The sequence below is a fragment of the Ahaetulla prasina genome, chromosome 6, assembly GCF_028640845.1.
Source record: "Ahaetulla prasina isolate Xishuangbanna chromosome 6, ASM2864084v1, whole genome shotgun sequence".
NCBI lineage: Eukaryota > Metazoa > Chordata > Lepidosauria > Squamata > Colubridae > Ahaetulla > Ahaetulla prasina.
The window spans coordinates 1,781,693-1,808,318 of NC_080544.1; the positions used below are offsets into that span (position 1 = coordinate 1,781,693).

At 42.2% G+C, this 26,626-nt stretch overlaps 1 protein-coding gene across 3 annotated transcripts in view; it reads right to left on the reverse strand.

Annotated features, from left to right (window-relative positions):
* Positions 1 to 26,626, reverse strand: part of ADK (adenosine kinase) — a 283,761-nt gene that overhangs the window by 64,265 nt on the left and 192,870 nt on the right. For all 3 annotated transcript variants that reach the window (XM_058188632.1, XM_058188631.1, XM_058188630.1), the window contains exon 8: positions 1,746 to 1,781. In XM_058188632.1, the coding sequence (XP_058044615.1) occupies positions 1,746 to 1,781 (36 nt within the window). The remainder of the gene's footprint in view (positions 1 to 1,745; positions 1,782 to 26,626) is intronic.

The window sequence follows — 26,626 nt, forward strand, 5'->3', positions numbered from 1 at the left end:
AATTCAGAATTTCTAAGGCTTTAGTGCAACCATTAAAACGTTGTCTGAACTGAACTTCTACAGTTTCTAATACAGTTCCCATGTAAGTGTCACTTAAAAAGCCTTGTTCCATCTTAGTTTTCCTTTCAGTTTGTACTCTAATTCAGTCAATGGTGATAAACTTTTATTTAATTGAAATTAAATCATTGAATTTAATCTTTAATTTTTGTTAATCCACTTTGCAGCTATCCTGACGAAGGGGGAAAAGTATGAATGGCCTTCTGGATGGATCAAAATGAAATGGATCCAGTGCTGATCAGCAATGGAAGAGAATCAAGCAAGACGGATTTAGGATGTTGAGCAAAAATTACGTTAGAAAATATTTGAAAAACCGCTAAGGGAAAGGTAAGCATGATTTTGTCACTCTGTGTGAATTTAAATCAGACTTGTTCCACATTCCTAACTCAAGGGAAAAATGAAAATATACACCACCTGCGCTTTTCTTTGATTAAATTATGTTAATGCTAAGCTAGGTTATACAAAATCTAATTGCAGAAAATAAAAGCTTTCCTGCAGCCTTGGTTTCATAGAAGTGTCCATCACAATTCAGAACAGACCATGAAATGACCAAGCCTACAGCTTAAAACATGTGGGGTACAGAGGGGCATGTTTTTGTGTTATCTTGAAGCAATCTAAATTGGGGACATGCACACTCGCCAGATGTTCCTCCCTAACCTCTCCTTTGTACTTGAACAAGCGCAGAGGAGAGGCACAGACTGGCCTAGGGATCTCCCAGGTGTTGAGGCCTGAATCAATGCAGAGGGGAGCCCTCGCCTTCCATTTGTCTTAGGAACAATCCCTTTGAGAAGGGAGTAAAGCAAATGAATCTAAAGAGGGTGTTGTTGTTGCACTTGCCACCAAGCCATAAAGATCTAAAAGAAACTGGTTGTTACATTATTGTGTTTGGGGCAGCCCCCGCGTCCTTTAATTACTAATTCCTCAGATCAAATTGTTTGGATGTAGCACCCACCCACCCGCAGCTCTAGAAACGGAGACCCTTTCACAAGGAGGCACTTGACAGGTTGAACAAAAGACGGGAGCTTCTGTGTGTGTGTGTGTGTGTGTGTGTGTGTGTGTGTGTGTGTGTGTGCGTGCCTGCGTGTGTATGTTAAGAGGTGGATCCAGATGGAGAAAAAAAACAAAAAAACCAGCCCCTGGACAGGTTAACAAAAGAACAGCTCACTCCCCAGAGAGTCTGCGGGACTCCCGCTGATCAGCTGTTAACAATCCCGCACGCCAAGGCATTTGCATTGGGATAATCGGTGTTCAGTACAGGTCTAGGTTATTTAAAATGGCATTCTGTTCCTGAATTCTGCCTTCCTCGGCCCTGGCTTTTTTGCGGAGGATCTTTTATAAGAGTGTAATTCAGCTAATGAGGTGGCTTTTTAGCGGAACCAGCTGGCAGGTTCCGTATCTGCAGTGGCAGCTTGAAGCTGCGCCCAGCCTCTCAGCTTCCCGAGAGGCTTTTCAAAATTCAATAAATAACATCTGTAGGCGATGTTGGGTGCAGACCTCGCAGAGTGCGTCATAACACTGAGCTGGCAGAACAAAGAAACCATGACGACTGCCAAGTCTCTATGGCAACCGCAGCGAAGCTTGGAGAGGATAATAGCACATCAATCACTGTCCAAAAGAACTTCATTATCAGCAACGAAAAAAGAAAAACCCTTTAGAATCCGTTTAGTGTGTAATGTAGGCTTACTCACCTCAAAGCCTTGCTCTCGAGCAAAAGAGGCAGCTTCCTGAAATAATAATAATAATAATAATAATTAAAAAGCAGCAGTTAATTATGAAGTGCTAGATAATAAAGAAATAACATATTTGAAAGGTGCTTCAGGCAATCCCCTTTTACAGTTTTATCTTAGTCTGGCCGCACGCAAACCCTTCAGTTACCTGCATTGAAATGACCCCTGGGTGTGACAGCAAGGACATGTCAACGCCTTTCACACATGATGGAAATAAAATGCAGGTTTTCCCCTTCATGGGCAACGTCAGGGTGGACAAAGAGGATTAGCCACGTTCATCAGGGCTAAACATGGCAATGATGCTTCCCAGCAACTGTAGCTGGGAACTGACGTTAGATGCAACCCAAAGTTGCAACTGTGGATCAAATCAACTCTACCTTACACAGTTTAGTGTCACAATCTGATCTGGTATCGTCAGTACGGTATGAGTTTGGCTGACAGCAACCACGTTAGGCGAATGACCATAGGATGACAGCACAAATCAAGGAAGATGACCTTTCATGTCCAAATATTTGCAGCTGTGATCCAGGACAATGCATCCCTGCTCAAGGCTTCAAACTCATATTGCAGAGAAAAATACCTGCTGTGGAGTTACAGATAAAGCCATGCATGGAAACATGTTCTCGTTGGATAGTTAAACATCCAACAGTGATGGTAGGAGCAACAAATTTAGCAAACTTTCCTAGAGATGCTTGGAGTGCTACATTTAAACATCTTGAGATATTCTCCTGAATGGAAACTGCTGCCTTGGAATCTCCTTCAGTGCATAAGAATTCCCAGGCTTTCAAGTCAAGACGACCACACAGGTGCCGGCAATCAAAACATTATGATGTTGTTTCCAGAAGAAGAAAATAAATGTGAAAGCTTCCCCAGATTGTCCCTGTACACCAGTGGTGTCAAACTCGATTTCATTGAGGACCACGTCAGGGTTATATTTGACCTTGGAGGACAGGTGTGTGTGTGTGATCATGGTGGGCGTGGCTGGGGTGGGTGTGGTCATGGTGGGCATTTGACACAGGCTCAAGATGCGTTTTTTCCCTTCTCTTCTTTCTTTCCACAGTACTCCCCAGCCTCCAAAAGCACTCTGCCGGCCAAAAACGGGCCGTGCAGAGGCCACACAAGGGCTGTTTTTGGCTAGCAGAGTGCTGCTGGAGGGTGGAAAGGCCAAAAATGGGCCATGTGGGGGCCTGTTTTGGCCGGCAGAGGCACCGTGGGTCAGTCCTTTGATATTTCCAGACAGCCCCGTGGGCCAGATCTAAGCACCTCTTGGGCCAGATTTGGCCCAAAGGCCTTGAGTTTGACACCCCTGCGGTATACAAATGTTTTGCCTAAGATACAAATGCATATGAGTCCCCTTCACCCCAGAAATACCAGCAATCCAAAATCTATGACCTATGATTAGAAGAAGGAGTCCATCCAACCAAGGATGATTACTCTATTCTTTACAGGTTGAGAAAGCAAGTTTCTCATGTTTTAAAATATATTTTTTTAAAAAAACTAGGGAAATGTAGAAGGAGGAGGAGAAAAGGACATTATAAAAGGGCAAAAGTGAAAGGCAACAACAAGAACAACAAGAAAGAAAAATAACTAAAGAAGCAACTTCTGGTTATGAAAACGGGTCTCTTGACCAATCAATGGCTTAGAGAACTAAAAGCAGCTCCTCTCAGCCACAGCCACTGTAACAAATAATTAGGATTGATGGGAATTGATCAAAGAACTAATCAATGGACCAAAGAAGTATATTCAATATATGCAGGGTATTGATATTTTTCCTGCATAATCCCCATTTAATGAAATAAATAGCTTTAGGCAAAATAATTGCTTTCTCTCATCATCCCTCATGGTACACAAGCACAATATGCACACAACGTCACCACATGCCTTTGACAAAATACAAAGTAGAGACCTCCCCATGGTCCCTTCCTAAAATCCTTTTATTTTTGCCACTTCAGAAATTCTCACAGTTGAAATTGCAACCTTCCAATACAACTCTCTACATGGGGCTCCCCTTGAGGGGCACCCGGAGGCTCCAGTTAGTCCAGAATGTGGCTGTGCGGGTGATAGAGGGAGCCCCTCATGGCTCCCATGTGACACCTCTCCTGCGCAGACTGCACTGGCTGCCTGTGGCCTTCCGGGTGCGCTTCAAGGTTTTGGTAACGATCTTCAAAGCGCTCCATGGCATAGGGTCGGGCTATTTACGGGACCTTCTGCTGCTACCGAATACATTTCACCGACCCGTGCGCTCTCACAGAGAGGGACTCCTCAGGGTGCCGTCGGCCAGGCAGTGCCTTCTGGCGACACCCAGGGGAAGGGCCTTCTCTGTGGGGGCTCCCACCCTCTGGAACGAGCTTCCCCCAGGACTTCGTCAACTTCCTGACCTCCGAACCTTTCGCCGCGAGCTTAAAACTCATCTATTCATCTGCGCAGGACTGGACTAGATTTTAAATTTAAATTGGTTTTAATGGGTTTTATTATGTATACTGTCATTTTTAATTATTTGGCCATTTGGAATAAGTTTTTTAATTGATGTTTTATTTTGTATTTATATCTACTTTTTTATCTGCCTGTGAACCGCCCTGAGTCCCTAGGGAGATAAGGCGGTATAAAAATGCGAAAAATAAAATAAATAATAAAAAAATAAAAAATAAAAAAACAGTTAATTAGCAACACCGGACATTAAAACTGGCTTGTGAAGTTGCAGCTTTCTATACAACTACACTCAAGGAGTGTATAATGTACACTGTAGAAATAGCATGTAGAGAGTGAGCAATGCTGAACTGCTTTCTGTCATGTGGAGATTCTCAGTCATCCAGGTCATGGTTGTCCCAAAGGTGCTTTTTCAGGAGGCAACTGGACTTTCCTTGTTTTTTCTTTGAAGACTTTTTGCTTCTCATCCAAGAAGCTTCTTATCCTGTCAAAGCTGAAGAAGCTTCTTGGATGAGAAGCGAAATGTCTTCAAAGAAAAAACAAGGAAGTCTAGTTGCCTCCTGAAAAAGCACCTTTGGGACTGCTTTCTGTCGTGTTAATGCATTCTTTCGTACCTTTACAGAAAATGCAATTACCAATTAATGAGGGAGGATCTGATCTTCTGAATCTGGTGTTATATCATCATGCTTATCTATCATCAAGTATGAAATACAGGAAGCCAATAATAATAATAGGGGCCTCTGTGGCTCAGACTGCTAATGCAGTCTGTTATTAACAAGCAGCTGCTTGCAATTACTGCAGGTTCTAGTCCCACCAGGCCCAAGGTTGACTCAGCCTTCCATCCTTTATAAGGTAGGTAAAATGAGGACCCAGATTGGTGGGGGCAATAAGTTGACTTTGTATATAAATGTACAAATAGGATGAAGACTATTGCTAACATAGTGTAAGCCGCCCTGAGTCTTCGGAGAAGGGCAGGATATAAATGCAAATAAAAAAAAATTGGTGTTAGTTTTCTGATTTGGGTAACTTTGACATATGCATATACAGGTAGTCCTTAGTGACTTTCAAAATTACAATGGACTTACCCTGGGGCTACTTACAACCTGAATTCAAAGTTCTGAGGGTCACCCCCCCCCCATCACATGACTGAACCCAACTTTAAAAGCTGAGGAGGGGGGGAAATGACAATATGGAAAAATGGGATGAATAGTGAGGTATAGATTTTGGACCAACTGACCGATGATGAAGATAAATTTTTAAGATACTCTGTGTTAAAAGGTAAATAGCATTTATCCGGTATAACCCAATGGAAATATTTACAATTGGAACATTTGTTAATGACATTGGACCATCAGCACTTTCAACTTCTGAAACAGCTGAGATACTAGAACAACTTGTTAAATCCTTTAAAATGAAGGAAAAAAAAACCACTATTAGTTTTTATAGATACGTCTTACCATAAATCAATTTGATATGCAGATATTAAGAATTGAATGGAATAAAAAAAATGGAGAAAATGGTGGATTATATAAATATGATTATCTTATCGGTTTCTCCACAGTCTCAGCAGCTGCTCCAGGGGAGCCCACAATCCTCCAGAGAAGATTTTCTGGTATGAAGAACTTCTGCTACTAACTATGCTGGTTAGTCTGTCGGAATTACGCTCACAAATTTCTACACTAGCAGAAATTCACTAACAAGGTATTAAAACTCTTCTGCATTTTCAAAAAAGAAGGATCATCCAAATACTTTTTTAGTTTTATCATTCTGAAAAAGAACCTACAACTATGCCATAGATCAGGGGTGTCAAACTGGATTTCTTTGAGAGCCAGATCAGCATTGCACGAGCCGGCTGGGGAGGAGGGGGGAGACAAGATGGACGCCGCGTAAAACACCTGCCAGCCAAAATGGGGCACAGTGGGGCTGCGTGCAGCCCCCCGTGCTTTGTGTTTGGCCTGGAGGGCCTCCTGCAGCACTTTGTTTTTGTTTTTTTTGTTTTTTTAGTAAAAAAGTTTTATTTCCATTTTCCAACAACCTATTCAATATACAGTCTCTTCTTCAACATTAGTCATTAACTTTCATTTGTTACTTATTCGGACCTGCCCAGCTACCACTTCCTTCCTTAACAAACCTTTCCTCCTCCCTTCTCTACTTTCTTCTACTTTCTTCATCCTTCCGCTCCTTCGCTTTTCTACATCCACTCCTCCTTCCCTACTCTTCTCTTCCACCCTTTCTAACCCTCTCTCTTTCCCCTTTCTTCTTCCTCTCCTTTCCCCCTTTTCTACCTCTCTCTTTCCTACCTACTTTCTTCCTTCACTCTCTCCTCTCCTTTCCATTCCTTCTGAAATGGCAGCTGAGCAGCCCGATTTCATTTCAAATTATTTCTATTTCTTAATTACATATCTTCAATCATTCCTTTACATTGATCCTTCATCTCCCCCTCTCCCCTTCCCTCCCTCCCTCCCACCCCCGAGACTTCCCAGAACAAAGTACAGGGTATAAAATTAACAATCATAAATTAAAATACAACATAAGTCATAATCCATAGTCACTCCTCTCTCTAAGACCTTAACTCTGCAGCACTTTGTTGACCAAAACAGGGTGTGGGAGGATCCGGGCACACTCCGTTTTGGTTGCCAGAGGCACCGAGGGCCGGTCCTTTGCTATTTCCAGGCCAGCTCCGTAGGCTAGGTTTAAGCACCGCACAGCCCAGATCCAGCCCACGCCCTTGAGTTTGACACCCCTGCCATAGATGGAAGCATTGCCTATAACAACATAAGGGCCATGAAATATTCTGGGCCTATTTTTCCCTCCAAATCATGGAATTTCCTTTCAGTGGGGATGATATGTATTTTATGACTATTCTATTTATTTATTACATCAATGTCTATCTCATTGATTCAAAACACTAATACTTTTGTGTTATGTGCAGTGTTGAAAACACTGAAAACATCATGTGAAGACTATCTGGCCTTGATTTCTCTTCTATTATGGATTCCTCAGATGAAGAAGATGAATCTAATGCAGGGGTGGACAACTATGGCCCCTTTACGATCTGTGGACTTCAACTCCCAGAATTCCTGAACCAGCATGGAGGACAGCCTTCTATAGAAGAGAAATCTGACAGCTAAACTCCTTACTACAACCAAAATGCTGAGCAGTTTCCTGTTTTCTCTCTTTCTGAAGGGCACAGAGTATTAAAAGACATTAATTGAGGGTCAAGACCAAGAAACAGATGATAGATAGCTGAACAGAACATCTCAGACATATCAAAGATTTTTGTGGATTCTGGAAAAAGAGGATAAGCCAACTTTTTTCTTTATCCTTCTTGACCAGGAACCAACCAGAACAGGAGTGAAACTGTACGTATGTCTGTCTATGGAGATTCTCAATTATCCAGGTCATGGTTGTCCCAAAGGTGCTTTCCAAAAGGAAGCTGGACTTCCTTGGTTTTTTAAAAAACAAACAAACAAGAACATTTCACTTCTCATCCAAGAAGCTTCCTCAGTTCTCAACTGAGGAAGCTTCTTAGATGAGAAGCGAAACGTTTTCAAGGAAAAAACAAGAAAGTCCAGTTGTCTTTTGGAAAGTACCTTTGGGTGTATACATGTATGTATGTATGCATGCACGCATGTGTGTATGTGTAGGTTCTTTAATGAATCTGAATTCTGTTTGGACTATACTCTTACGCTCCAAGGTTATTTTCAACTTTCTGGATTTATTTAATGTTTATCTCATCTTTATATTACTTTATAAATAACTCAAGCGTTTCAAGCGTACCTAATATGTCTTCCTCCTCTTGTTTTCCCCACAACATCAAAACTGTAAGGTGGGTTGGGCTGAGAGAGAGGGACTGGCCCAAAGTTACCCAGCTGGCTTTTGTGCCTAAGGCAGGACAATATCTATATAGTTTTGGACCTTGGATAAGTTTCCAAATATCTTATATACTGCCACTGAACTATACATGTCCTTTGAAGCAAAGTATTGATTCTTGATTACTATTTCCTCGCTCTTGTTCTATCTGGCATAATTTTTGGACTGAAGTATGAATTCGTAGGTAAGCATCGTTTAATAATATACTTTTTCAGCCTACTGCAGAATTCTGTATGAATTCCCTAAATGTAAAGTGCTCAATAAGTGATGAAAAGGTGATGACTGGAGAAAGTAGAACATGCTGTTAACATGAATCAAGCTGTCAGAGGATGAATCAACTCAGAGGCAGTGGTGGCAACTCCAGAAACACCACTAACCCAAAAAGGATATGCAGGAAGCTTCCAGATCTCTTTAGATTCCAGATAAACAGTATCTGCCTCTAATCAAAACATAGCTGGGCATTTTTCAAACCAACTTTCTTCTGACTCAGTACTGGACCTTCTCCAACTTCTCAACTGCAGAGATTGGAATTAAATTCCATCATCAATTCATCAAAGAGTTGGAATGAAGATGCAGCAACAGCAGCTTGCTTTCATTATTCCAGCTTCACAAAACTCAGCTTTGCTTGTTTCAAATTTGTGTTATCCTTGTTTATGTTCCAAGTTAATCTTTGGAACTCCAGATTAGCCAACTAATGCATCTGATTTACAATTTGGCTCAAATGTATCTTATCTTTCTTCACTCCATCTTGATTTCAAGACACTGACTACCGGCATCTTAATGAAATTCTGACCTGCAGTTCTAACCCATACATTGCTTCAAGATAGGATAACTGAAACAAGAAAATGAACATTACACTCGCAATTGGCACACAATTGGAAATGGACCCCTTGACGGATTCCATCTACCATTTTTAAACTAGGCTTGTACTATATACAAAAGCCTTCATAAAACTTGTCATGGTGAGTCATTCCAGAAGGCCCTTCAGAGACGATGCTACCTAGTTGATGGTTACAGGACTAACTTGTGACTTGTCCAATATCTGAACTAGAATAAAAAGGGCTCCTGGGCTCCGTTTTTGGCTGCCCCAGCCTCCTGAAACCCGCTGCCAGCGAAAATGGAGCTCGGGAGGGCCATGTGCGGCCCTCCCGAGCTCCATTTTTGCTGGCAGCAGGTTTCGGGAGGCTGGGGCAGCCAAAAACGGAGCCCAGGAGTTTGTTTTCGCTGGCAGAAGCACCATGGACTGGTCCTTCACTGTTTCCAGGGCTGACCCATAGGGCCAGATCTTGTTCCTGGGCCTTGAGTTTGACACTCCTGCTCTGATGGATAGATTCATAAACTTCAGGTTCTGCATGTGGCTCATTTGCTTCTGCCTTACAATCATCATCTGGAGCCCTGGGATTGGATGCCCTGAATCAATACAGGATAAAATCCAGCACTCATAATTTCCACTGCTCCTTCCGGAAGAACTAATGCATTTGGATGGAGCTGGTCTTCACCTTTACACTCAGGGAAAACCCAACAACACATTAAAGACAAAAATGTTGGGGGAAAGTCTAATACATAAACAGAAAAATATATTAAGGGGCCTAAAATGTTTTTTTTCCCCCAGTCCTGTCCAGTATCACTGAAAAGGGCTCAAGACAATAGAGGAAAATTTATATAATTATCAAGGTTATGTACTCTCTTTTAATGTTAATCGAGTGGGGAGTGTTATTAAGAGACACAGACTGAACAATATAATCAAGTATATTACCCCTGGTATCACTTTCAAGTTAACACACCATGAAAAATCATTAAAAGCGGTTTAGTAACTCTTTATTTGTGCTTTTGTTAAGTGGCTAGAAGAGGTGTGGCAGTTCTAATTACTTGCTTAGGACTCTTTGGGAAGATTTATAATGGCTACAAGCTTAATAGGTGCTGCGGAAGTAACTTAGGATCTGTCTAGTGATGCAAAAACGATAGATCTCATTTTTAATTGATTTCCTAGATAAGATCATTTAATACCAGAACTGTCGCTGTTGGAGAAGATTTCAATGAATTGCTCAATTCTAAATAAGGCAGATTTTTTTTTAAAAAAATCAATCAGGCGGCCAAAAAAACATGTTGCACGATAACAGCTCTCTTACAGTACGTAAACATGATCTACTTGAGGTATCTTAAATTCAAGCATACAAAAACACACAGGCATTTCCCATAATGCTGGTCCTGTTCCTGAATTGATCTACTTAGAATACACTTTCTTGAAAAATAAGTGATGATTTCTCTTTCAATTGGTTTTTTTTTTTCTGATCACGCACCAGTTACTTTTTAAAACAAATTCTAATCCAGGCATAGCCTGACAGATTAAGTGGTCCAATACTTTAACGGATTAAGATTAATGAATATTAATTAAGGCCATTGAAGATGTTGCATTGCCAACATCTTGGAAAGAATTTTAATGAGGAAAGCATTGATCCCTCCTAATTTGGCAGAAGACGGTACTTAGTCTGTGAAGCTAAGCAGAGTCAGGTCTGGTTAGTTGTTCCATAGGCAGCTTTTCAGAAATCCTAGCGACATTGATTAACAAGTCAAGCTAACAAACATCACAGCAGAAGACAGTAGCAAAGCATGACATTGATTAACAAGTCAAGCTAACAAACATCACAGCAGAAGACAGTAGCAAACATAGCCATGTTGCTAGACTCATAATGTCAGATCTGCCATCTTCAGCTTTTTGCTTTGCTGGCATCCTGCCATAAAATGCCAGGGGGAGGGGCAAAGGAATATAGAGTAGTACAGATGAGTCTGGGAACAGGAAGATAAATGGCCGTGGGGGGGGGGGAGACACTCCTGACAGAAACCAGAGGTGGCAGGACCAGATCAAACTGACCTTCAAGGGTAGCCAGGATAGGAACAGAACCACCACACAGTTCCCAAAACATCTGGTTAGCCTGCTACTGAACACTGATTGATTGGTCTTGGGGGGAGGGCAGGGAACTGGGAAAAAGTGTAACCTTTGTGTGGGAATAGTCAAATTTAGCCTTTCTTTCCCTGCAGCCACTTAATCTTAGTAAAAGAACCTATTACTTCAACCAAATAAAGTCGAGGGTCTTTCTTTCCTAAAGACCTGAGCTGAGGCAGGCCTGACACATAGAATCATAGAGCTGGAAGGGACCTCAGAAGTCTTCTAGTCCAACTCCTGCCAAAGACAGGAATCCTTACTCTATCCTGGACAAACGGCTGTCTGATCTTTTCTTGAAAAACTCCAACAATGGAGTATTCACGACTTCAGCAGGCAAGATGTTCCACTGTTGAACTGTTCTCACTGCAAGGAAATTCTCATTTCCAGTTTGGATCGCCTTCTGATGAGCTTCTACCCGTTGCTTTTTGTCCTGTACTCTGGTGCTTTGGAGAATAAGTTGATCCCCTCTTCCCTGTGATAGCCATTCAAGTGGCCCTCTGGTGGCTCAGGCTGCTAAGACAGTCTGTTATTAACACAGCTGCTTGCAATTACTGCAGGTTCAAATCCCACCAAGCCCAAGGTTGACTCAGCCTTCCATCCTTTATAAGGTAGGTAAATGAGGACCCAGATTGTTGGAGGCAATAAGTTGACTTTGTATATAAACATACAAATGGATGAAGACTATTGCTAACATAGTGTAAGCCGCCCTGAGTCTTCGGAGAAGGGCGGGATATAAATGCAAATAATAATAATTTTAAAAAAAGTATTAGAAGACTCAAATTCTAATCTCCCCTGAGCCTTTTTTTCATTAGACTAAACATATCTAGTTACCTCAGCTGTTCATTTGTACAACTCAGTTATTCTAAGCATTCTAAGCAATTTAGCCTTCAGACCCGTTATCATCTGTATGGCTCCTCTCTATACTCTTTCTAGGGCTTCAGCATCTTTTCTGAATGGTTGTGACCAGAACTGGACGCGGTATTCCAAGAGTGGAATATAGACACACCAGTATAGAGTGGTACTATCAGTTCTTGTGATTTTAATGCTATCCCTCTTTTGATGCAGTCCAGGACTGTATTGGCTTTTTTGGCAGCTACAGCACACTGCTGGCGCTCACTTAAATGGTGGTCCAACAAGACACCTATTTCCCTCCCATAGATACTACTGCCATGACTGGCTGGGGAAGACTTGAAGTTTGCATATCTTACGGTTGACAAAGTTGAGAAATACTGCTATCAAGCAATCCCAAAATTGTTTCCCTGCAAAAAGATTAAAAAACACTTAATTTCTCTGGTGTCTAATTTACAAAGATCTCATTGTTTTAAATACATTAACGCCATCGGGTTTCCCCCCGCTTGTTCTATTTTGGAAAATTCCTTTTTTTTTTTAAACCAATCCTTTCTAATTTCCTTTCTGTGGGATTTAGTCAATTTAACAATGCTTTTATTACTCCAACACTGAAGGTGCCCTTATTACACCAACATTACTCAGTCACTTCCCTGGGGAAGCTGAAATGGCATGATCTTAGAAATTACAGTACATGTGTTCAGTTTCATATTTTGATATTTCTGATAGGGCTTTTGAAACATATGCACTTCCTTTTTGATTACAGAAAGGAAAGATTTCTTGGCAATAAACTCAGCTTCTAGCTATTCTCTTTTAGGTCTATCTGCAGTCAAAAACACTGTGTGCAAGTAAATCATTGGTGGAGATTACAGATATTCAATAGCAATCAGTTTGGCCATGTTTCTTAAGATATTTTTTTAAAAAAAATCCTAATCTGTAGAAGTATCATTTAATGTTGGCTAGAGTGCACAGAATAAGCTATGCATGCTCAATTAATTGCTAGCTAGACTTCAGGGGGAAAATGCATTTATATTCATATCTAGCTGTGATGTGATAAGGCCAGGGAAACTGAAGGGCATAATAGTTCACTTTAATGATGGTGGAGATCATTTTCTTTTTGGATACATTCACACAACTGGGAAAAAAAAGGATTTTATTGGAAGAAGAAGAATTTAGAGGAGTCTGTATATGCATGTGTGCGTGTAGGAGAGAATGCAAAAAATAGCTCACATCAGAATCATATACCCTAGCTATTGTTTCAATGTGCGCAAATATCTTCCAAATAATAAACATAGTTAGCTAATAATTTCAGGGAAACTTTTTATGGTTCCTCTCACCAGAATGGCAAAGAGAGACATTGAAAAGACAATGTGCTCGCCTTTATCTGCACAGATGAAAAAAGCATTAAACTAGCAGACTTGGAAGATGTTTAGAATGCTTCTATCTTGGTTTTAAGATCACATAAGAATCGCAGCAAAGATTCTGCCTAATTGACATTAAGGGCCTTCCATGGGGCAGGCCATGACACAGCGTAAAATCATCCAGCTGGCTTCAAAATGCCAGAACATACTCAGCAGGTGAACATGTACAGGCTAAAAAGATGTACGTCTAGGCATGTACATCTGTGCATTCATTGGCATGATTTCATTCTTTCCTCTAGAAATCCTGCCACTAAATTGTGTTCTGCAAAAGCTTTTTATAATTAGTTTCATTTAATAAAATATTTAACACGGAGTGCTGGAGTCCCATCAACGCTGACGCTCTATTCCGAATGAGTAAAACATCCCAGCATTCCGGGAATCAAAATAATTGCTAATATATGGAAAACAGTTCAAATACTTTTTGAGTTCCCTCATATTTTTTGGGAAGGGAAGTATATTAAATTATATGCCACAATTTATATTTTCTTCATGACTTGGCCAATCTTAGAAAGAGAAAATGAGATGCCTCCAGTTGTAACATACCAAAGAGACAAGAAGACATTTTTGTTTGCCAGTTGATCCCTTTTGCCAATGAATGAGCCAAATACAGCTACGCGTTGAGTATAAAGAAAAGGTAACGCAGAATATGGACAAACCCATAAGCCTTATATATCCCTTGACAGTGCTGAGTAAATAAGCCACAAAACTGTTGGCTTTTACAGGCAAAGGAATCAGATGGACATGTTCCCTCTACTCTCCCTCTCAAAAAGAATATTATTTATTTATAACAAAATGGGGGGGAAATACGTTGACATGGGGAAAGGTAGGTTATAAACTTTAAAAACTGCTAAATGTTAATGGAGCCATGAAACATACTAGGACATACTAGTAAATACTTCCATACTTCATTCTAGAGAAATATATTTTATTATTTGTTATCACCCCCTTTCTGTTAGTCTGGATTATAGATATCCAGAAGTTAATGTAAGAATACAAATTATACTTCTGGGAAACCCTGGAAGTATAGGTCTCCTATTGCAGGGATCTCCAACCTTGGCAACTTTAAGACTTGTGACTTCAACTCCCAGAATTCCTCAGCCAGCAAAGCAGGCTGAGGAATTCTGGGAGTTGAAGTCCACAAGTCTTAAAGTTGCCAAGGTTGGAGATCTCTGTCCTATTGCATTGCATCAAATATGCACACGGCACGTTTATGGCTATTTTTCCAGGTTTCCATGTTCCAAAAACTGAGGTTGTCACAATGAATTATTTTGTGTGGTATAATTACGGTGACCATATTTTTGTGGGGAAAAATGGACAGGATGAAAAAGGGGTAAAACCTGGAAAAGGGTCATCAGAGAAGATACTTTTGCTTTACAGAGCAAAACCAAGAAACGCATTTACAAATATTCACATATGCAAATAAAAATATATAAATAGAACAACATAGGTAAATTTATTTTAGAAAGAGAAGTTTAATCTCCATATTATTCACATAAATATGGAAGACTGACACTAAGTGGTACTGCTTTTATGGTAAAAGTAACCAACCAACCAATCAATCTAAAGGACAGCTTGCTAAAATAAAGGACTGCCCTTTATTGTAGATCTCAACCTTGGTCCCTTTCAGACTTAGGACTTCAACTAACAGAATTCCTCAGCCAGCAAAGCAGGCTGAGGAATTCTGTGAGTTGAAGTCCACAAGTCTTAAAGTTGCCAAGGTTGGAGATCTCTGTCCTATTGCATTGCATCAAATATGCACACGGCACGTTTATGGCTATTTTTCCAGGTTTCCATGTTCCAAAAACTGAGGTTGTCACAATGAATTATTTTGTGTGGTATAATTACGGTGACCATATTTTTGTGGGGAAAAATGGACAGGATGAAAAAGGGGTAAAACCTGGAAAAGGGTCATCAGAGAAGATACTTTTGCTTCACAGAGCAAAACCAAGAAACGCATTTACAAATATTCACATATGCAAATAAAAATATATAAATAGAACAACATAGGTAAATTTATTTTAGAAAGAGAAGTTTAATCTCCATATTATTCACATAAATATGGAAGACTGACACTAAGTGCTACTGCTTTTATGGTAAAAGTAACCAACCAACCAATCAATCTAAAGGACAGCTTGCTAAAATAAAGGACTGCCCTTTATAATAAAGCAGGGGTCTCCAACCTTGGTCCCTTTCAGACTTGTGGACTTCAACTCCCAGAGTTCTGGGAGTTGAAATCCACAAGTCTTAAAGGGACCAAGGTTGGAGACCCCTGTAATAAAGGACATATGGTCACAAAGTATAATAGAACCAGTGGTGTAAGGTAGACAGAGTGCTTTATAGGGACTGGGAAGATCCAGGTTCAAACTATGCTTACAAACTATCCTGCACAGCAACCAAAGTTACAATGACATTGAAAAAACAATTTTGCAGCCTAGGTCTATGACTTTCACAATGTCTCGCTCTTTCATGAGTTTGTCATTACAGTCAGTGTTGTCCTGTTTCTGACCCATCCCATCCCCTGCTCACAAAACAGAGAGATTGAAGAGGAAGGGATTATAAGTGAGTATGCAGGCACACAATGGAGAACACTCATAGAAAAGAATGGGCTAGCGTACTCAGAAGCATAAAGTTGGTAGACAAACAGTTGGTGCCAGTACATTACTTTCAATATGCATTCTCCATAGTGTGTCTGCTTACTCTCTTGTAATCTCTTCCTCTCCAATGAAAGTACAAGTTGTCCTTGACTTACAACAGTTCATTTAGTGACTGCTTGAAGTTACAACGGCACTGAAAAAAGTGACAAGACCATTTTTCATACATGATCATTGCAGCATCCCCATGGCCATGTGATCAAAATTCAGGCGCTTGGGTGACTGATTCATGACCCTTGCAGTGTCCTGGGGTCAAGCGATCAATCTCCTTTTGGGCCCTTGTGACAAACAAAGTCAATAGGGAAGCCACTTAACCACCGTGTTAGTAACTTAACAACTGCAATGATTCACTTAGCAACTTTGGCAAGACAGGTGTTAACTCACTTAACAGCTGTCTCACTTAGCAACAGAAATTTTGGGCTCAATTGTAAATGCAAATAGCAATTCCCTTCTTGCTAATTATCCCAACACTTAAGGTGTCCCTTGCAAAGGCTGGGGGCAGTGGTGGGTTTCAAATTTTTTTCACTACCAGTTCTGTGGGTGTGGCATGGCTTGGTGGGCGTGGCAGGGGAAGGATACTGCAAAATCTCTATTCCCTCCCCACTCCAGGGGAAGAATACTGTAAAAACTCCATTCCCTCTCCAATCCAGGGGAAGGTTACTGCAAAATCCCCATTTCCTCCCGATCAGCTGGGACTTGGGAGGCAGAGAATAGATGGGGGGGCGGGGCCAGTCAGAATTTTTACTACCAGTTCTCCGAACTACTCAAAATTTCCGCTACCGGTTCTCCAGAACTGGTCAGAACCTGCTGAAACCCACCTCTGGCTGGGGGAGTGGGGAAAAGCAAAGGCTAGTCATGGGTTTCCTTCTTATATTCAAAAAGTTTTTATTAGTCAAAAAAAAGGTTTATACAAATACATATCAGGTATGGTAAATTTTCATTTTTCTTATCTAAAATAAGAATTTTACTCAAATTTTTTAACACATACAACAGCCATATGGCAAGCAGGTAACACGAAGTAGCTAAGTTTACAAATTTTAAATACGTAATAAAGAAGGGTCAAGAATAAACAGAATATCGTACTAAAGAGAATAAGGAAAACCAACACAATCCCAAATATCTTTATCACTTCCTAGTTTTAGATCTCAGAACTCTGGGTTCAGCCTGACCCAACTCCAGGGCCGCAACAGCGGCAGCCGCTTCCGCCCCATGATCTATAACCTCCCCTTCTTCAATTCCTGGGTCATCTGATTCCAGGAGGGCTTTGTGTTCCTCCACATAGGCCGTAGCCTCCGCAATTGTACTGATTTTTTCGTAATGCCCTCCCGAAAATCATCAATCCTCTGGCATCAGCCATCTGAAGCCCACTCCTTCTGGTACAATTTGCTTGACAAAAATAATATTTCTTTCTTTTTCACGTACCTGTCTGGGAATCTGCCTCAGAATGGCTATCTCCTGCCCCTGTAAATCAGTGCCCCACTCCTATGTTTTCTAAGAATTTCATCTCGCCTCTTCTCACAAATTTTGACATGAACCTCTCTGGGAACTGCATGCGTGCGTGCATATTGCGAATTAACTCTATAAACTCGATCCACATCCCAATTCATGAAATCAACACCTCTCCCAAGAAATTCTCCCAACAATTTAGTCACAACATCTCTCAAGTCTTCTTGGTCCACTTCTTCCAAATTTTGAAACCTAAGGAAATAAGACATTTTATCCATCTGTAGTCCAAGCACAGCATTGCCTGTCGTCTCCTCTCTTTTCTGCACTGCCCGCATCTCACCCTCCAAACCTTCCACTTTCTGCTTGTTTTCTGCTGAAACTTGTTGAGTATCCTTTAAATCCTTTTGGATAGTCACAATTTCTGCTCTTATTTCATCATGGGTTTCCTTCTTAATGACTACTCCACTTAATGACAGAGCTGCTATTCTCAATTGCGGCCACTAAATAAGGACTATCTGTGCTTGAACATGAACTTTACTGGCTGATAGTCAGTAGTCATTCTTGTTCAGCCCAAACAGGTGATGGTTGTGGAGATAAAATACACATCAGATAGCATTACATAATCCTTCCAAAGCACATCATAAAAAAGGAAGACTATAAATACAAGTGCATCAGATAAATAATTTTTTGCTCAAATTTTTGACATAATTATAGTTTCTGCTGGAACTTCAAAAAGATCAACTGTCACAGCTGGGATATACAGTAGCTGGGATAAGTCATATACCTCAGCTGTTCTGACATCTCATAACGGATGAAATTAATAAAACCCATTACAAAAACTGTATTTTTACTCTAAACTGGACAATCTGAACTTTTTCTCCAGTCTACCTGTCGTATTTTTTCACTTAAAGGTTACTATCAACTTCTAATGTCCCTAGCAACAGGGAACCTTTTAAAAACCAAGGTAAAGCATAAAAAAGGAAATTTTGGTGTTTAAGTGATACAGCTGAATAAAATAGGAATTATTTAATAAGAATTAAAAATAAAATAATGCAATGCTAATAATTAAAAGTAATAAGAATTTTAAAAGCAAGAAAACGTGAAACATAAAAAAACAGACTTACAGCTTTAACAAGTAATAGAATTAGGGTTGGATTGAAATGGATTCATTTCAAAAGAACTTTATTAATCATTTCCTTCCATTGTTTCTCCTTTCCTTTTATAGCACATTTAATTTTTGATGGATGGCAATCTATGTGTTTTAGACAGCTTTCCATCAATCATGAAAGCGTATGGTTGCAATATGATCATTTTCAAATTTATAATGTAGAATTATATCCTGAATGTACACTGTAATTTGATTCCAGAATAGAATCTTTCATTACAAATAAAGAGAACAAACATGAAATGTCAATCAGTCTATCAACTGTTGTTAAAGCAGTAAAGACCCAGATAGAAAATGTTGACTATATATTACATTAAGGCCTATTATCTCTCTTTACATTTAGACAAGCTATTTTAAAAAATGCACTTTAATATTTTCTCTCTTCTTAGAAATGCATTGAAGATCCCTCAATAAACTTAGCAAGAGATTTTTAAAATAGGAATTTAATGTCTTCTTATCAATATGCACTGAACAAAGCTCCTTTTAACTGTACCAAATATAGCAACAGCAATAGCACTTAAGATTTATATAGCGCTTCACAGTGCTTTACAGCCCTCTTTTAACTTATTTACAGAGTCAGCATATTTGCTCCCACAATTTGGGTCTTCATTTTACTGACCTCGGAAGGGTGGAGTAAACCTTGAGCCAGTCAGGATCAAACTCCAAATATGCTTTGTCTATTGTTTTATTCTGGTTTTTTAAAAAAATGGGTCATTTATGCAGATTAGAAAATGCCCGAGGGGAATTCCAAAATTCTAAATTTTATTTTCACACTGACGGAGAAAAACTGTAATTGGATCAAATTGGAAAATAATTTCTTCTCCAATTATGAAGAACAGAGAGTTATTATGGACAGTTATTATGAATTAGCTGCCTGTATACAAAAGGCTTATAGAAGATGTAAAGAAAATAAAAATGCAGTTTAAAAACCAGAAACAATATAAAATGACTTTTAAACATATCATCAATTGTGTTGTAAATGTTGTACCTTGATGAACGTATCTTTTCTTTTATGTACACTGAGAGCATATGCACCAAGACAAATTCCTTGTGTGTCCAATCACACTTGGCCAATAAAAAAAATTCTATTCTATTCTAATTCTATTCTATTCTAATGATTTTAAAAAGGATCAATAAAGTCTCCAATATTTCTTGAACATAATAACCAAACCCAACTGTCATATTCTGGATACCATTATATTTTCAGATGATGGTAGGATCCAAAAAAAATCTTCGAAAAATACTTGGATCTCTTAAAACTGTTCACATTCAGTTCCCAAAACTGTTTCAACCCATTATGTCTTGAACTTTCAATGTTGAATGAACACATTCTGAATAAAACAGGTTATAAGTCGGGTCTTTTGATCTGAATGAGGGTTTCCAACAAAACATTGAGATATAGCTTGTCTTGAAGACTCCCCACAGGAGCCTCTTCCTAATCTTCCTTGACAACAAAGCAAACAATAGTGCATTATGATGCTAACTGTATCCTTTCCTACTTCCATTTGCAATGTCATACATAAGAATGTAAAGAATGGAGCTTTACATTGCAACACATATTTCATTTCCTATAAAAGAGATGTTTTTTTTTTTGTTGTTGTTTACATTTATACCCCGCCCTTCTCCGAAGACTCAGGGCGGCTTACAATGTATAGGGCAATAGTCTCATTCTATTTGTATATATTTACAAAGTCAACTTATTGCCCCCCCAACAATCTGGGTCCTCATTTTACCTACCTTATAAAGGATGGAAGGCTGAGTCAACCTTGGGCCCGGCTCGAACCTGCAGTAATTGCAGGCTTTGTGTTCTTAATAACAGGCCTTACCAGGCAGAGCTAAACCGGCCCATGTTGTGTCTTGCCCGCCCTCAGAGCAGCCGGGGCCTTCTTATCTGCTCCCGAACACGGTGGAATGTATGCCTCCCGGCCCCAGTCCTGGCTCCATGCCCAGACAAACTGCAGAAGAAGGAGCACCTCCCGGCCCCAGCCCTGACTCCATGCCCAGGCAAACGGAGCAGCTAGACCCCTCCCCCTCCTCCACAGCATGTGAGCCTGAGGAGGGTTTATTTCCAACAGCTGCTGATTGGAGTGACCCTCGCATCAGAAGACTGGATAGGCGGAGGCAACAGAAGGAAGGGAGGGGCAGGCCTTAATGAGTGCTGAGTCATGGAGCCACACCCCATGGCCTATATAAAGGATCTGCTTTCTGGCAGTCTCTGAGTCAGGCAAAAGTCGAACTTATCTTGCTGAAGTCACTTACTGGTCTCCTGCCTGCTCTGAGGACTTTGCTAGGACTTTGGGCAGAGCTGCAGAGGCAAGCCTGATTCGGATTTCCCTGACCCGGCCGTCAGCGGAGGAGTGGGACACGACAAGAGAGTATTTGTGGCTCAGGGCTGTCTGTGGGGTCCTTGGTGCTCTCTCTGAGCTCAGTGCTTTTCTTGCAGATGTTTCGTTACCCAACTAGGTAACATTATCAATACTATGTGATCATTGCTAGCACTGATGAAGTTACTTAGCTTGAGTAATGAAATGTCTGCAAGGAACCAACTGAGTTCAAGACTACCAAGGACCCCACATAGTTAGCTACTCATCCTTTGTTCACCAAGAACATGGATGACTTGGTCCTTGCTTGAGTTCAGGGAGTATTGAAGAAAAATTTGTAGGAAGTTAGCACTCACTCCTCTCCTAGAAGAATGAAATATTTTAGAAAATATTAAAAAGAGCAGAAGATTATTTCCCTGGATAAGAAATGGAGAAACCTGTTTTAAAGAAAGCAGCTTCCTGCCTCCCCACCCCCCTTTGTCAATGGGTCAGAGACAGAAACTCACTCCCCCCCCACCTTTGTCAAAGGGCCATTAAAAGCCTCAGCTAAGCTCACTCATTCTCCCCACCTTTCTCAATGGGCCATCATCATCTGCAACATAATAGAACCCATCTAGAACAGAAACTCACCACATGGCACCTGGGAAGATTACATCAGCCAGCAAGGCTAGCTAAGACCCCCCACCCCCTGGGAGTCTGACAGCCAATCAGGATACTCTTCCTGTGCCCCAGAAAGTTCAAAGCTCAGAAAAAGCATAAAACCAGGGAGCACACAGGATCTCAGCCCTTTTTTCTGTTCAGGAACTCAAGCCATGTGATCCTGACCACCATTAAACCATCTTTCCAAGCAGCCTCCATGTTTCCAGTGTCTTTGTCCCCACTTGGAACTGAACCCAGATGGATATTTCTTCCAACAAATTGATAAAATTCATTCCTGAGCACAGTAATTTCCAACAAATTGAGGTAGAGGTTTGGATCTTGAAATATCCCCAACTGGTAAATTTGTTTCTTCAGAGCAAACCTATTACAAACAAGCTAAACATTAATAGAGATATTGCCATCTTATTTTAAAATTCAGCTTGTTGACTCTTATCCATTTTGCAGCTGCCACTAAATACTAATTTAAAGTTTTCATTAACACTGTGTTGGAAGAAATATCCATCTGGGTTCAGTTCCAAGTGGGGACAAAGACCCTGGAAACATGGAGGCTGCTTGGAAAGATGGTTTAATGGTGGCCAGGATCACATGGCTTGAGATCCTGAACCGAAAAAGGCCGAGATCCTGTGTGCTCCCTGGCTTTATGCTTTTTCTGAGCTTTGAACTTTCTGGGGCACAGGAAGAGTATCCTGATTGGTTGTCAAACTCCCAGGTGGTCTAGGGATCTTAGCTAACATTGTAGGTTGTCCCTCAAGCTTGCCTGAGCCTTGCCATGTGGTGTTTCTGTTGCTAGGTGGGTCCTATTATGTTGCAGATGATGATGGCCCATTGACAAAGGTGGGGAGAATGAGTTTCTACCTCTGACCCATTGACAAAGGTGGGGGGAAATGAGTGAGCTTGGCTGAGGCTTTAATGGCCCATTGACAAAGGTGGGGGCAGTCAGGAAGCTGCTTTGTCTTTAAAACATGTTTCTCCATTTCTCATCCAGGGAAATATATTCTGCCTTTTTAAATATTTCCTAAAATATTTCATTCATCTAGGAGGGGGGTGGGTGCTAAATTCCTACAACTGTAATGCCAGAAGCTGGAAATGAGATGCTAAGTGATCTCTACGTACCAATGAGGCTTCAGCATACATACCCAGGTAACATTTACTAGAGACTTCAGGTAGATTAAGGGTACAGAAACACTATCTCCCAGACCCTCCCCATAGTCGGTGGAACCAGCCAGTTTCCCTGCTTTTTATCCAGGGAATTTATTCCAAACAAATTTGTAGGATCTTGTGATCCTATACTTTGCATAGGTGTGTTGGAAGAAATATCCATCTGGGTTCAGTTCCAAGTGGGGACAAAGACACTGGAAACATGGAGACTGCTTGGATAGATGGTTTAATGGTGGTCAGGATCACATGGCTTGAGTTCCTGAACAGAAAAAAAGGGCTGAGATCCTGTGTGCTCTCTGCTTTATGCTTTTTCTGAGCTTTGAACTTTCTGGGGCACAGGAAGAGTATCCTGATTGGTTGTCAAACTCCCAGGTGGTCTAGGGGTCTTAGCTAACATTGTAGATTGTCTCTCAAGTTTGCCTGAGCCTTGCCATGTGGTGAGTTTCTGTTCTATTGTGTTGCAAATGATGGGGGGATTAAGTGAGCTTGGTTGAGGCTTTAATGGCCCATTGACAAAGGTGGGGGGGAGTCAGGAAGCTGCTTTGTCTTTAAAACATGTTTCTCCATTTCTCATCCAGGGAAATATATTCTGCCTTTTAAGTATTTTCTAAAATATTTCATTCTTCTAGGAGGGGGGTGGGTGCTAAATTCCTACAGGTGGAAGAATATATCAGGTTAAAATATTAAATGCCAGAGTTACTGCTTCTTAAATGGCACAATATAACCCGTTTTTACATAGGAGAAACGAAGGAGGTGGGGTGCAATGTAGACCATGACTTTATGAAATAGTTAAAATTTGGATAGCTCAAATCCAGGAATTCTCAGAAGAGGATGTGAACACATTCAGGCCTATCCAGTTCTGTCTCTTATTGAACAAGAACTAATTATTTCCTGAAAAAGTTATTTATGGACCTAATGGAGGGTCATCAATTGATTTATCCATCCTACATGGGGTAGGGATAAAAGACATTAAAAAAAATGAGTAGGTCTCAAGCTAACACCCCAGATGGTGTAAGAACAGCTGAGGAACCCTGTGAAGCCATCATTAGAAGATGATAAATTTGCCAAGGGTTCCTATAGTAATTGGACAAGAGAACAAATGGTCAATCTTTTGTGTTGGACCATAAGGATCCATCATATAGGCTTCAAGATGTTCACCCTTATTGGATTTACAAGTCCCAGATTTCCAGCTGTGTGGCTTTACCTGTTGTAACATGTTTAAACAACATACTAACGTTTGAAGGGTATTTTAATTTATGGTCTTAACATTGCGAAACATTTCATATTGATCTAACCAAGAACTCTTGTGATATAACAGCCTGTGGCAACAGAATTTTACAAATATAACTAACTAGCTGGATACCTGTGCTTTGCTACTTATGACCATTTTTCACACTTACGACCATTGTAGCATCCTCATGGTCTTGACAGACTCTCATTGTCATCATCACCAACAAAGTATATGTTGTGACCCAGGTTCCTGGACCCGGACTCCTGGACTCGGATGATTCAGAAAGTGAGGGAGAAGACCTGGCCAGCCCTGCTTCTCTTGAGCCCTTTCCCTCCCTGGCACCCACTCAAAGGGAGGGGGAGGGGCCGGCACAGCCTGATTCCATGGAGCCTCCTTCTGATTTGGCAACGCCCCAAGAACAGTTTTGGAGCGATGCAAGGTCACGTAGACGTAATCGCCGTGCGCAGCAGCGGAAGAGTTGGGACAAAGCCAAGTCATAATTGTCATGCAGTGACATCTGCAGAGACTATAAATAGGAGGCGGGACTTCCTGGTTTTTTGTCTTGGACAAAGTAATGAGTTGGCGCGAGTAATGAGTTGGCGCGAGCTAATGAATTGGCGCGAGCTAACTATTTCAATGGAGGGAAGAATATATTCGTGAGTAATTCTGGCCTTATCTATAATTTCCTCGTTATCTCCAGAAACTTGGCAGGCCCGTGGGTAGACGTGGCCAGGACATGTATCTATGTAAATAAAAGGAAAAAAGGAAGGCCTCTGACGGACTCTTTGCTGGGAGTATTGGGGGAAGGGAAACAGAACATTTTGTCCAAGACCTGACTAAAACATCTTCCACCAAAGATGGATCAGCAGCAGGTACAGCAGCAGTTAGAGCAGCTACACGCGGCTAATCAACAGCTCCAGCAGCAAGTGGCTCACTTGGCAGGCCAACTTGCTGCCAGGAATGTGCCTGCAGCCCCCCCCATCCTCCCACTCCTCCTCCTCGTCGCAAGTGCCCGATAACCGTGCCGGATAAGTTTTCTGGGCAGCCTGAGATGTTCCCGACCTTCTTGGGACAGTGCCAGCTCTACATGGCTATGAGGCCAGAGGATTTCCCAGGCGACCGGGCTAAGGTGGCCTTCGTGATTAACCTTCTTTCCGGCTCGGCTGCTCGATGGGCCACGCCTCTTGCTCCAGGACAGCCCCTGCTGGCGGACCAACAGCGTTTTGGCAGCACCTCGCACCATGTATGAGGACCCGTTCAATGCTGACGGCAACCAGGCGCCTTAAGGAACTCAGTCAAGGGAAACGCCCCTGCAGGAGTACATCGCGAATTTCGTCTTTTGTGCCAGGACTCTGACTGGAATGATGCAGCGCTGGTGGGCCAGCGTTCAGGAGGGACTCTCAGAGGAATTGCAAGACGAGCTGGCCCGTGGAGGCGCGCGGACCCTTGACAACTTGGTGCCCTTTGTCTCCGCCTCGATGCCCGTCTGCAACGGCGACCGTCCGTCGCACCCCGGGACCCGCCGTCGACATCTGCACCCCCACTTCCTGCACCACCAGTACCCCGGGTCGCCCCACGTTTTGTAACCCCTGCGGAAGAGCCCATGGAGTTGGGAGCGCCAGATCTCGCCTGACAGCCCAGGAGGCGGAACCGGGCGCCAAGGGGATTGTGCCTGTACTGTGGGGAGCCCGCCACTTCGCCGCTTGCCCCAGAAAGCGGCGGGCACGACGCCGTCCCCGAATCACAGCGTGACCAATCGGAAGCGGGCAGGCCCGACCTCGGGAAACCCTAGGTCGGGCACGTACTAAGCCCCCACTGGACGCTATGGAAGTAGACTCTGGGCCCCTCGGCATCTGATTCTGGACACACGGATATGGTTGGGGAACCAGTCGGACGGGCTCCAGGCGCATGCGCTGGTGGACTCAGGGCCACAACAAACTTTATGGACCAGGCCTTTGTGACCCAGTTTGCGGTCCCGTGGTTCCGTGGACCCTCCGATGCGGTAGAGACAATTGATGGGCGAGAACTGGTGTCCGCCCCATTAAATTCGCCACCCAGCCTTTGCGCCTGGCTATTGGGGACCATGAGGAGGCGATCCAGTTTTATGTCACGGCGGACCTTCATTTTCCTTGGTCCTTGGGTTGGCCTGGCTTCGGACCCACGATCCTCAGGTGGCCTGGTCGCGAACGCCATCTCTTTCCCGAGTCTGCAGTGCGTCGATCACATCCGCCACACCTGTGCCGCCAGAACGCCCCACCGCTGCCATCACCTTGCCTCCTGAGCTGACGGACTTCGCCGACGTGTTCAGCGAGAAGGAGGCGGACCGACTACCCCGCATCGGCCCCACGATTGCCCGTGGACCTTCTGCCCAACGCACCACTGCCTGTGGGACGCCTGTATTCCATGTCGGAGCCCGAGTTGGCCGCCTCAGGGACTTCCTGGACAAAAACCTGGCCCGAGGGTTCATCCGCCTTCAAAGTCCCTCTCTCGGCCCCGGTCCTCTTTGTGAAGAAGAAGACAGGGACTTGCGCCTATGCTGTGATTACCGCCGGCTAAACGCCATTACGGTGCGGAATCGCTACCCCCGCCGCCATCCCGGAGCTACTGGAGAGGTTGCGGAGGCCACGATCTTCACCAAGCTCGATCTCCGGGGCCTACAACCTGGTGCGGATGCGAGAAGGAGACGAATGGAAGACGGC